The following is a 12,128-nucleotide window of genomic DNA, read 5'->3' as shown; positions in this document are numbered from 1 at the left end:
TTCCATGTTTTTTGTTTTCCCAGGTAACCTCCTCCTCCTTCTGAGTAAGATTTCTGACCAATGAGAGAACAGTTGGTTCATGCAAGACATTTTGTCTACACTTTTGGACTGCTGGCAGCTGTTACCTTGTGGATACAAATGACCCAAAAGAAAAATGCAACAATTGTATTGTTTTAGCCCCTGAATGGAAACAAAGCAAATGGGCCACAGGTCTGAATACATCCTCAGTCTCCCTCTGCATCCGTGGTTGTGCTGTCCTCTTTACAGCCTGAGCTGTACTGTACTTTATATGCTGTAAAGGTTTTTTTTTGGTGCACCTTGGAGTGTACATAAAGCTGCCACAGGTCCATATTTGACATTATAGGCTTTCAGGTTGAAGGGGATTGGACTGGTTAATAAGAGGGTGAGCTGAAGTGAAGTAGACTCTTTCTTTTCAAAGCCTCCTTGAAGACTTGAGTGGGGTATGACAAGTACTCATGTTTTTCTTTTTTTTTTGCCATAGGAAGGTTTCTTGTGTTTCCATTTACAGTTACACTGTGTGGTAAGTCCTGGACAGTTATGATGGAGGATGGTGCTGGTCAGCTGAGTGATGGGAGAGCAGAGGCAGCGCAGTCAGAGCTGGAACACAAGGTGCTGGGCGATCAAGGACATTGACGATTTCATTTCGGGTCTATCTGATGATATCAAATTCTTTTTTTTTTAAATATCAAATTCTTTTTTTTTTTTAACATTTTCCTGAGGTTTATCTGTGATTTACTGTGACTATTGAAACCTCACTTTGAGTTGAAGGCTGTTCAATAAACAGTGAACAAAAAGCTTAAACAACGTTACTACGCTGTTTACTTCCTAGATTCTCTAACAGTTTACTGTTGTTCCCTGAGTTCCTCAAGGTTTCATTTTGAGTTGAGTGACTTATGGTGTATTATTCCTCACCTTCTTTTACAATTTGTACAACGTTATTTATGCTTTTATTTCTCATGTATTGACCACTTGAAACCCAGATTGTATTATGCTGTAAAGCTCACACTCATCCCCAGTGAATCTGAAATTCTAAGAAGGCTTTTATAAGTAGAACAAAGAATATAGATCACATACAGCCTCCTTTTCACAGACTCCCTATTATAATTCATTCTAAAATCTCACTGATTAGTTTTGTATTATAAATCATATTAGATGGTCCGCTGTTTAAACATTTCCGCATCTGTTATATTCACTTTCTACTTTTTGCTGCAGATCCACCCCGTCCTTGTCTTTTTTTGTTTCCCTTTGTACACGGATGCTCCATCTGGAAACTCTGTCATCAGCACGTCTAACTTTCCTCTCATCTGTTGTCTCTCTGAGCGATGAAACAAACACTACACTCCATGTCCCATCATCAGTGAGACCATCACGGAGACGCGTAGCAGCAGGGCATCTTTTGTAGCCATGGGATACCGATGTGCTCGATGCCGTTTGGTTTCTTTTTGCTTCACAGGACGAATATGCATCTGCGTGTTTCTCGTCATCTACTGTATATATTGACAACAGTGAACCTCCGTCCGCTCCAATTGATGCTGCACTACTCTGAAATTTAGATTTTTTTTTCACATCTGTTCAGCAGTTCCAAAAGAAAAAAAAGTCCTTATCTGAGAATCTGTCATTGTACAAATACAGACCTCTACATTGGGATGACTCAGTAAACTGCTGTCAACCCTCACGGCCAAGAAGCGACAGTAAAACAGCACCAAGGATGTTCCAGCTTTCTACTGAACGCTCAACACTCACAACACAGCTGCTGGCCACAAAGTATAACAGACTCAGAGTAAATTCAGCCGTGTGTACAAACAAACAACAACAACAAACCCAAGGCCAAATGTTGCAGTGCTTAAAGAAAGAAGAAAAAAATGCAAATAAAAAAAAAAACATACTTCTCTCTCTCTCTCTCTTGTTTTTTCCTTTGAGAGAATTTATTTCGATTTCTAATTAACAATAATCTTCCCCCTTTTGTTTCACTCCTGATGTCTCTGATCTGATTTGGATCAAACGTATTTGATGGATCGCCGTGTGTTCCTGTAGTCGTGTGTGTGTGGGAGTCGCCAACTGAACCTCAGACAAACACGCTCAACAGCCAATTAGAAGCGGGCCTGCTGCTACATACTAGACCTGCTGCAATCGTTTAACTGAGTCCTAGCGCTTCTCGCCAAGACAAACGCAAATACTGATTCATTCATCAATTATTCAGGCCTGCTGATCACACACACACACACACAAGCGCACACTCGCAAACAATAGCAGGTGTCCCGCTCAAGACTGGCACGCTGCAACGTTCAACACCTCCAGTTCATTTTGCAGAATATACAAGCCGTGCTCATCCTGTTTTTTGCTGCCATGGCTTTATCCAAATCTCCTTTTTTTTTCCTTCCCATTGTTTTATCTTTATGCATATCAGTGTACACACAATGCGCAGCTACTCAAAAGTACTACGGGATAAAGCCAGATTATGGAAGATTTCAGGTTGGAGTGGCTGGCAGGGCCTCAATATTGTGCAATACATGGCTTGTTGCCAAATCATGAAGTGTGTGGGTTTGAACAAATAAAAAAGACCAGATTGGTGAAACATCACAGTTCGGTCTGCCACGGTTCAGGATAGGAATATCTCGTGTTGAGCGTCTGCGGCTGTTCTCCGTGACTGATGTGTACATTCATGTGTGTGTCGACACTGTAAGCGACACTCATCCCGCACATAAAACAATGTGACAGGAGGCAGATATCAAATTAAAGCTCAGTTATAAATTTTCGCCAGTTACCTCGGTGTTGAAAAGCAATCTACCAAAGAGCTGTCGAGCCTCGTCCAAGCCTCCTTCCAAATACACAGCACCTGGAGGGGGGGGAGAAAAAAAAACACAGATGAAAAACAGGAAACAAGGAAGCCGAGGATGGCTTGAGTCAAAATCAATACAGCAAAGTTTATTCAGGAAAGAAGTGTGCACTCTGAGTGGAGTGTTTGCTGGAAACTGTGCAGGGATACTTTCTATAACATGTGAAACGGTAAATTAGCAGCCAACCTCCCACCCACACAATTTTAAAGTAACTGTGAAAAAGCATGACATTCCACCAGTACATTGCTGGTGTAAAAAAAAAAAAAATTCTAGCAATTCTGAGGTAATTTCAGACTTCTCTCCTAATGGAAAACTTAAAATTAATTGAACTCGGCAATGAGTTATAATTGCTTTATTAAAAGTAGGAGTGCATTTTTATTGCTTTTTGACGGTGAAATGACCCCGGGGTTCCTGTGCAGATCCACCTCCCCCTTGTTGGAGCGCAGGAGGACGAGAAGGAGGAGGAGGGGAAGGAAGAGTTGTATTGCGACTAGAACCGACGAAGGTCACATAAACATCCTTGTTGAATTAACAATAGTAGTGTGTGTCACGTGCGCAGGTATAATAGGCCTGACAAACACACAGAAGCTCGCTCAAGTATGTCATGCTCGCACACCACTCATGGACAGTGTGAACAAAAGTATTATGTCCTCTATGACTCACCTACACTATGGGATATGACTTATCTGTGCAGGATTTTCTACAACTTGTACACACACACACACACACACGGCAAGGGACAAAGGGAGAAGCTGTCACAGCCCGAATTCCTCCATCTATGAGGACGATATGCAGCGTTCCCAGATCCATTGTACGTTCTGTTGCTTTGCTTCTTCTTCCTCCATTTCTGATAAAAATCAAGAGGCGCCATCATCGTCCCTTTAAGCCGCGAACAAGTTCGAACCATCACACTTAGGGCGGCTCATTCAATTTAGAAAGCAATAACCACCTGGCAAATTGGGTATACAATCGTGCAGCGGTTTTTATTATGTGCATAAATGAGCCGGTGGAAATGGGGCGCGGTGCGGTCGCCAGTCTAAATGCGCAAACTGCTTTCATGGATGGCATCAAAAACATATGAGGGATTCATCATCTGGGGAGGGAAACTGCTTTCAGATGGCTAACAGGCCATTTACACACGGGCGTGCACACACCCACACACGCGCACGAAGAGTGAAGATGCAGCCTACATGACCAAAACACCATAAAGAAATACAAACAAACCACCTCGCTCAAAGACAAACACATTTGCACACCCACTCTATCTGCCTCTCTTTGCCCTTTGCTTCTAACCACGGTGGAAATTACCCCCCCGAACATTCGCAAAATTTGATTAAGCCTGACAACTTTGTCTCACCCAGCAGCCACTTTGGCACATAACAGACTGTCATTCATTTTGGAGGCTCTTTACTAACATCGGATTCTAGTTGAGTGGTGGAGTAATGAAAATAGCTTGTGAATGTAAGAGGGTATCATCCATTGTGGTTTTTTAGACCGCGCATTTACTGAAACGCTTATGACCATTCAGATCTGGAAGACAACAAAAGCCCATCAATATAAACTCTTTTCAGTCCACAAACACACAGGGAGCGCCACTGCAGATGTGCACGAGCGAAGAGAGAGCCTCTGTAATCTTTGGCGTGACCGGGCGAGCGTCTCGCTGAGGCAGACCACAGGAGGCCCCCTCGGGAGGGGAGCGGTTCTTCGCAGGATGTTTTCCACTAAGCGCCGGCGCTGAGATCCGTGGTTTCACCGCGATGTGGACCTCGGTTCCAGACGCTGCTACGGAGCAGATGTTTCCTCTGGGGACCAGATGTGGGAGGATGAGAGCTCCCTCAAAGGGCCGACGCTCTGAATGTCTTTCACCTACACTCATCAGCGCATTCATGTGTGAATACTGAGGCTATTCAGGAGTGGGTGGGGCTGGCAGTGCAGTTTTCTACATGTTTTGATGATACAGCACATTTGGAAAGTTCCCCAAATGGAGGCCTCAAAGTCATTGAAACTCCCAAGTTTTTGCTTCTGATTAGATTTTCAAAACTTTTTTTTTTCCTCAGAGAAGAAGGAGAAGGTGGGGAGTACATAGGGGAGGGAGGGAGAAACCAAGAGAGCCTCGAGGGATTTAAAACAGTATTAAAAATCTCAAAGCAACACCTTTGGTGTCAATCAAAGGGCCTGAAGATGAAGAAACCAAGATATGCGGTTAATTCCAGCGAGAACACTCTTGACAAGGAGGCTGTCCGTGCAAAAAGTGTTCCCCAAAGCGATTCAATCAATCGCACAACTTGCCGTAATCATTAAACGGAGATCTGCGTCTCGCAGTCCACCTATATTGGCTCGCGAGACGATGTGAGCTGACGCCATGAATACACACGGCCCACGAAGACGCCCAGCCGGCAATTATATGCTAGCACCTCTCCGCAGCTCATCTTGCAGTAACATCATGCCCAACACAAATCACTCTGCAGTCTCAGCGCAGCGGCACATCCAATCCGCTGAGTTCCTGACCCTGCCAGGGAAGCCAACACAAAAAACAGGAAGTCTACGACTGAGATCAAACTGCCTAGAATATGTATATGAAGACTCATGAAAGATTTGAGTGTGATTGTTGCCCTTTGACACCTAAAAACACTGATTTGATCCCTGAGCTCTTTTCAAACTTAATAAAACCTCTATAGAAGTGATGTACAAAACATCAAAGTCTGGCCTTTTTTTGTTTCAAGGTAGATAACCTGTCTAATAACCATGAACGCCGACTGTTTGCAATCTTTAACTTTGAGATTCATTAGGTAGCGAGGGTAATGAAGCTGGGGTTTTTCCACAACTTTGAACTGGACTTAAAACTGGACCCAGAGTTTAATGATGCCCAACCCAAAGCTGATGAATTAAGAAACTTTAACTTATAAATGTGATTCAGGTTCAGAGAGAGGAAGAACAGCGTGCAAACTTGGACCAACTTTCCATCCAGTGCTGCGGATGGAGTATCAGTCACGGCCAGAGAAGGCCAGACACTAATGAATCTCCACATCTGTCACACGTCTAATTCAGACAGCCACGCCGACTGTACAGTGTTATGTTTAGGAATAGAATTCCAATGTCTGTGGGCTTTCAGTGACCAATAAAAAGCCAGAGTCAGGGGCATATGAAACACCAGCGGCTGACAGTCACATTAATAACCTAGAATGAATTATTCAAAAACGCTCAGGCTCTAATCCATCAAATAATATATTAAGCCGCTCCCTCTCAGCTCAATGGGGACTGAGGCAGCAGACGGACACAGAAAACCACGCATTAGAAAGGCAAAAAAAAATAAATGAATAAACCAAACCAAAAACATGAAAATAGAATTTTCACCACAGAAGCAACAAAGGCGGCCTTGCGTGCATTGTCACATCAAACATCTTACTTTCCAAATATGAGGCTCAGAGCAGAGGCTGAGATGGAGAAACAAAAAAAAGAAGAAAAAGAGAGAAAAGAAAGAGGGCACTCAAGAAACTCCACTACTGCTACCATCGCAGCAATTAACAAAGGGAACAGTACTTGCTCAATGAATACAGAGGCTGCATTGTGTATGAATCTGATATTCAGCAAGTGAGAGATAATCCTTTCTCTCCGTTCTTTTAATAGGGAGAGCTTAGAGAGGGCCCTCACAAAGGTTCACCATCTGTATCCCCCATGGCTGCTGGCAGCGTATAATCCACCGATCAACTGTACAAGGAAATTAGGGCCATAAAAACAGAGTGGGGCCTCTTTTCTTCTTCTCTCGATTCTTTTTTTTTTCAAACAGCTTGGTAAGAAGGAAGCGACGCGGCTTATCTATCGGCAGAGAGGACCTGAGAGGGAGAAACAGGAGGGCAACAGGCGCGCAGGGTTTCTATGAATAAGCAGGGGAAAGTGGTTTCTAAAAAGACGTAGAGGTAAAGTGGGCGAGAGCAAAAGTACAGAGGGAGAGGGTGAGCGAGAGCGACGGTGGGGGGGAGGGAGGGAGGGAGGCTGGTACAGAATGGGAGGCGCGCAGGCCAAAAGAGCCCAAATGAGAATGGCCCACTCCGGCAGAAGTTAATGACGGGGGATCAGAAAAGCAAGATTTCCATTCAACACTTTGAATTATTCAGGGTTGCAGGGCACCCATTTGCATTGCAGATGCCTTTGCTTTCCATTCCTCTACAGCTCTCCCTCCATTCTTCCTCCCTCTCCCCGGCTCTCTCCGGTTTTTCTTTCTCTCTGTGTCTCCAGCAAGAGAATGGCCCTGCCTCGGGGTTAGGAGATAGACACATTCTCGGCTCCATGGAGGGAAAAGCTTTGCCCATGCAAAGCAGGAGATTATCTGCCATTTCCAACACAGACCAGGTTCAACGGTCATCGTGGCTGAGAAACAAATAAAACAAAAGGTCAGAAAACATGCACAGTAAGCCGTTAGAGCTATCTGCCAGGGCCTTGGAAATATTATGAGCATGTCATATTCCATCAGGGCTTTCAAAAGAGTGTATAGAAAGAGGACCATTTGAATTCTACACTTGGAGGAGAAAAAAAAAATGTGTGGAAAAAAGGGGGGAAAAAGAAAAAGAAATGACGATATCTTTAGACAACAAGGCAGCAGCATGTCTGCAAGTGAACGCAGTGCCTGCTGCTTTTACGGCAAAGTGGTGGTTTTTGACAGGCGTGTCAGTTGGAAAGGTACGTGAGGATGAAATGACAGCGTCTGCGTGCCCCTTGTACCATCCCGCGGCACGTGAGTGTGAACGATCCGAGTTTGTCTTGTAAGGAGGAAAAAGAAGAAGAAGAGAAAAAAATGTGCCTGTTCAAGTGAGAGAGTTGGCGGGCAGGAGGAGGGGGGTGACAGAGTGACAGGATGACTCATCATCTGCGTGGCACATCTTTCACCTAATAACACCCAAACTCTAGATCACAGTGGGAGGGTGGTGGTGGAGGAGGAGGGGGAGGAGAAGGGGAGGGGGAGCGGTGGGGATGGAGAGAGACAGAAGAATGCAAAGGATCATAAAGAGTAAGTCAGAGACGGGGGGGGGGGGGGGGGAAGAAAGAAGACAGACTGCTCGACAACAAGGTTTTAAAAGGAGGCGTTTGAGCTAAAAAAACTGAAATGAAGATGACAAAAGTCTCGGTGAAAGGGAAGGAGGCAACATCAGACGGCATTCTCGATGCGAGTGACTTTGAATCTGTGTGTGTGTGCGCGTTTCGCCCCTCAGCGTGTGTGAGTGTGTGTGTCTGCGGTGAGATGAGGGTTGATATTTTTGAGTTAACTAATCCAGAACTCATCACCACAGGGTGCTCTCTGACAGCGGTTTTCTCACAGGTTTCCGATACAACAGCAGCCCTGTTTATTCATCACTTTTATTAAGTTGAAGCTTTCAGATAGAGGAGGAGGAGAGAAAGAAAGAAAAGAAGAAGAAGAAGAGCACCCAGTGTCGTGGCCCTGCTACCTAGCTGGGATGTGTGCAGCAATGAGGCGGTGACAGCCACGGGACAGAATAGATTATGACTTTCGTCTCTGCTGATAATGAACCCGTAACAAGAACGGGGGGCCCCGGGGCCGACAGGGGGCCGTGGTGCCAGTCAGCACTTTTCCTCCGTCGCTCTTTTGCGCACTGCTGGTTTTTTTTTTTTTTTTTTTTTTTTTGGTGCGGTGGGGCTGTTGGAGGGGAAGAGAGAGAGAGAGGGAGGGAGGGAGGGAGGCGAGGAGGATCTCTTTAAAGCCACCCACTTTCTGTATCTATCATCAGGGGAGCGCAGAGATGGCTGAACTGGTTCAATCAAGATGGTGATAAGATGAGGAAAGCTGCCGACTCTGCAGCTCTCCAGGAGCGGGGGCCTCGGCTTAGCGCTGCCCATGGGGTGGGATGGAAGGGAGAGGGAGATCGACCCCGGCGAGAGGTTTCCCGCGCGTGAGTGCGTTTTTGAGTGTTTTGTGTGTGTGTGTGTGGTTTCCAGTACGGGGGCCCCTTAATCACTGCACAAACTCTATCACCCAACTGCGAGGCAAGATGAATAGCGAGCTTGTGTATGTGTTTGGTGCGGGGCCGAAGGCGAGCGGCGCTCTGGGGGATTGCCTGTCCGGCTCAGAGGTCAAACCGCATCTCCTGAGATCGATACATCTGTGTAATGTTTCCCTGGGACTAATGGGAGATCCACTGCAGCTATTTACACTGTTTAACACGTGCGCAAAACCTGATATAAACTATTAAAGGATTCAATTTTATTCACAGCGCATGAAGTTAGTAGAGGAATTTAACACATTTACGCTTAAAAGCATTCCAGATTAAATACATCCATGCTACGGCGGAGTCCAGCCAAGCAGCACTCCACTAAAACTAGCGGTATTAAAGCGCATTAAACCCCCTACTAATTTTTGTGTTGTGCTCATAAGAGCGGAGAGACAGTATTTGTTTTCAGTGTATGTAAATCTGTCCTTTTAGGAATAGATTTACATATTTAGTTCACTCAAAATGGATTCCTCTTTTTTTTTGTTTTTGTTCTCCTGCACAACCATCACCGTGGCGTCTATCTCCGTCTCACGGCGGGGGGAAAACCTCACCGATAAGAGCTTCGAAGCAGTTGGCCATGGCGTGTCGCAGGTCCGACTCCCGGCACAGATCCGGCCCGTGAGCGTAGAGCATGAAGCGATCTAACTCCAGCTTCTGTAAAAGAAAGAAGAAAAAAAAAGACAAACACATTCATATCAGTGTGCTGCCACCGACACCTCGGTAATAGCCTCTTGAAAAAGTAATAGCATTTTTTGGTATTGCACATTTTCACAGGTCCCTCCATGGAAAATAAAAAGGGAGAGAGAGAAAAAAAAGGGGGCCAAAAAACTCAAGGGAAATGAGAAAGATTGCCTTGCCCTTGCTGGAAAAGGTTCTACTTCATGGCACTGACAGATGTGCCCATGTGTTGTCCAGCTGTGGCATGATGCACTAAGCCGACACAGGAGGAAAGTGTTCACACATGTGCATACATGCACACACAAAATTACATTGGCACACACTCTCACTCTCTCACACACACACACACACACACACACACACAGAGGGACTCGCTGGTTAATCCCAAGATAAATTGTGAAATAGTACAGTGACCTTGATTCTCTGAATGGTAGTCGGTACATCGCATCCCCGTTTCATTACATAGCTGAATTCAACCTACCTCTACCTGGGACTGTGTTTACATCACATCTACATGTTTACAATACACTCTGCTTATTGTATATCAATATGTACAAGATCAATATAATCATTTGCCACAGTGATCAATGTTGTGTGAATATAGATAGATAGAAAGTGTGGTGCTAGTTTTTACTTCACATCTCTATTCTCTGTATCTTGTTTATTATATGAAGCTTCTTCAGTCTCCTACCCACATTATCTCCTCCAGTGTCCATTTGTTTTATGATTCATGTGACTAAGCTGTTGTAACACCATCTTTTCCCATTGGGATTATTATGGTACTCAGAGTACCTTTTTTTTTTCCTTTCTACTGTCCCTATTGCATTTTCATTTTATTCTGGGACTTTTTTTGTCATAGGACTTGGACTGGTCTGGGAACAATTGTTCATGTGGGCCTGCAAAGACCATTGACACAGTTTATGTCATAACTGCATCTGTACGAATAAACCTTAGCAGAGACATGCATGGAAAATATAGAAAATATGTCCTAAAAACCTCAATGAGAAACTCTCTCCAAACTGACCCAGGAACAGCAAACAAGTTACTGCTGAACTTCCAGTGGAGCTGGTTCTAAGTTTGATAAAAACTTGGTTAGATCCCTATATGTTACTGTATTGTAAAATTACTTTCCCCATGAATTCATAGACAACACACACAGATTCATCAGTACACACTCATTCTCATCTACATTAATGTGTGCCAACTCTAATGATGATGATAATAACAGTGTTTACATTCCATGTAGATGTGTGTGTCTGATGTGTGGGTCAGTCAAACTTTTTCCAACACTTCCTCTGAGCCAAGTCAAAAGTAGCCCAACTTGACTTCACTGGCAGTGCACCACAGAATACCCAACAAAAAACAGTCAGGGTGCTATTTAATTACGGCTGCTAACTGTCGGTGGTATCCCACCCCCCGCGATTGCACACACAAATTAAATCACGATTCATAAATACTCCAACTCAGAGGGAACCCGTTCTGACTTTTAAGCCTTCCAAGTGAAGTGGTGGATTGTGCCGTCGCTCGCTGACGATATTTTTTGAAAGATAATTGCAAGTGTTCTTGAGCAGACGGCTTTAGAGGAGCCTGGTAAACAACTTGGCAACGTCGAACACTGTATCACACTCACTTTACCGCGAGCGGCAAATTGAAACAAGCCAAACTGCTACACAGCACTAATGCAGATTCGGGCGGCTGCATCTTTGTATTCAGCGGGGAGCAACATGAAAGATTGAAGTTTTTAATTGCTTTCTTCACATCACGGGACGATTATTGTTGTGTTCTTTACAAACGTGCCAGTGAGTGCGGCTTGGCTCTACAGCGCTGCCAGCCAGAGAGAGGGAGGGAAGCAAGGGGGCCTAGCGATAACAGGAACTGGAGAGTGTTTCAGGAAGACCTCTAGGGGCCCACTGGGACCCCAGCCGCACCAGTCTAGTCCTCCAAAACAACAACCTTTTATCTCCAATTACAAACCTGAAGGGGGCAAAAAAAAAAAGGGTGCGAATGGCAGCGAGACAAAATTACTCTTTTCCCCAGTGCCCCCTTAGAAAGAAGCTAAGTCATAACGGTAAGACAGAAAACAATAAGAACTGTCTCAGGCGTGTTCTCCTGTCAGTTCGCAGACCTTTCACTGTGTTGACCTGCGGAGGGACGGCTTGTTATGAGGTGCAGAAGGTGGGGGGGGGTTACCTTGGCTAGCATGGCTAGGTGCTGGTTCTGCACGATGGCTGTTCTGTACGTGGCCAGGCCGCCCTCCTCTAAACTGGGGAAGAGGTAGTACAGATGGACACTGTGGACGGAGAAGTGAAACATGGATCAGACAAACTGAAGAGCAGGTCAGTGCATCTCACATTTCATGGTTAACAGTTGAAGAATATTCCACATTTTTTTTCCCATTAGTTGAATTTCTTGTCTGAAATAAGCAACAGTGATATGTAAGACCGATACGAAACCCACTTAAAGTTATTCTTCACGCTGACAAATACATGCGTGTCCGTTCTTGCTCATCTTGCATTTGCCTTTTTTTTTTCCAATACCCCGCCTAATTAATTTTCCAGAGATTTCCAGCCTCTCCAGGTCTGTGCTGGAA

The 12,128-nt window shown here is 44.8% G+C and overlaps 1 protein-coding gene across 1 annotated transcript in view; it reads right to left on the bottom strand.

Annotated features, from left to right (window-relative positions):
- Positions 1-12,128, bottom strand: part of drosha (drosha ribonuclease III) — a 94,589-nt gene that overhangs the window by 35,229 nt on the left and 47,232 nt on the right. Inside the window, exons 21-23 of the mRNA XM_083995091.1 lie at positions 11,729-11,828; positions 9,412-9,514; positions 2,787-2,857 (exon numbers count right to left, since the gene is read on the bottom strand). Of these exons, the coding sequence (XP_083851217.1) occupies positions 2,787-2,857; positions 9,412-9,514; positions 11,729-11,828 (274 nt within the window). The remainder of the gene's footprint in view (positions 1-2,786; positions 2,858-9,411; positions 9,515-11,728; positions 11,829-12,128) is intronic.

The sequence above is a fragment of the Trachurus trachurus genome (genome assembly GCF_905171665.1).
Source record: "Trachurus trachurus genome assembly, chromosome: 20".
Taxonomy (NCBI): Eukaryota; Metazoa; Chordata; class Actinopteri; order Carangiformes; family Carangidae; genus Trachurus; species Trachurus trachurus.
The sequence above is the reverse complement of the archived record's forward strand: the minus strand, read 5'-3'. Positions and strand labels throughout refer to the sequence as shown.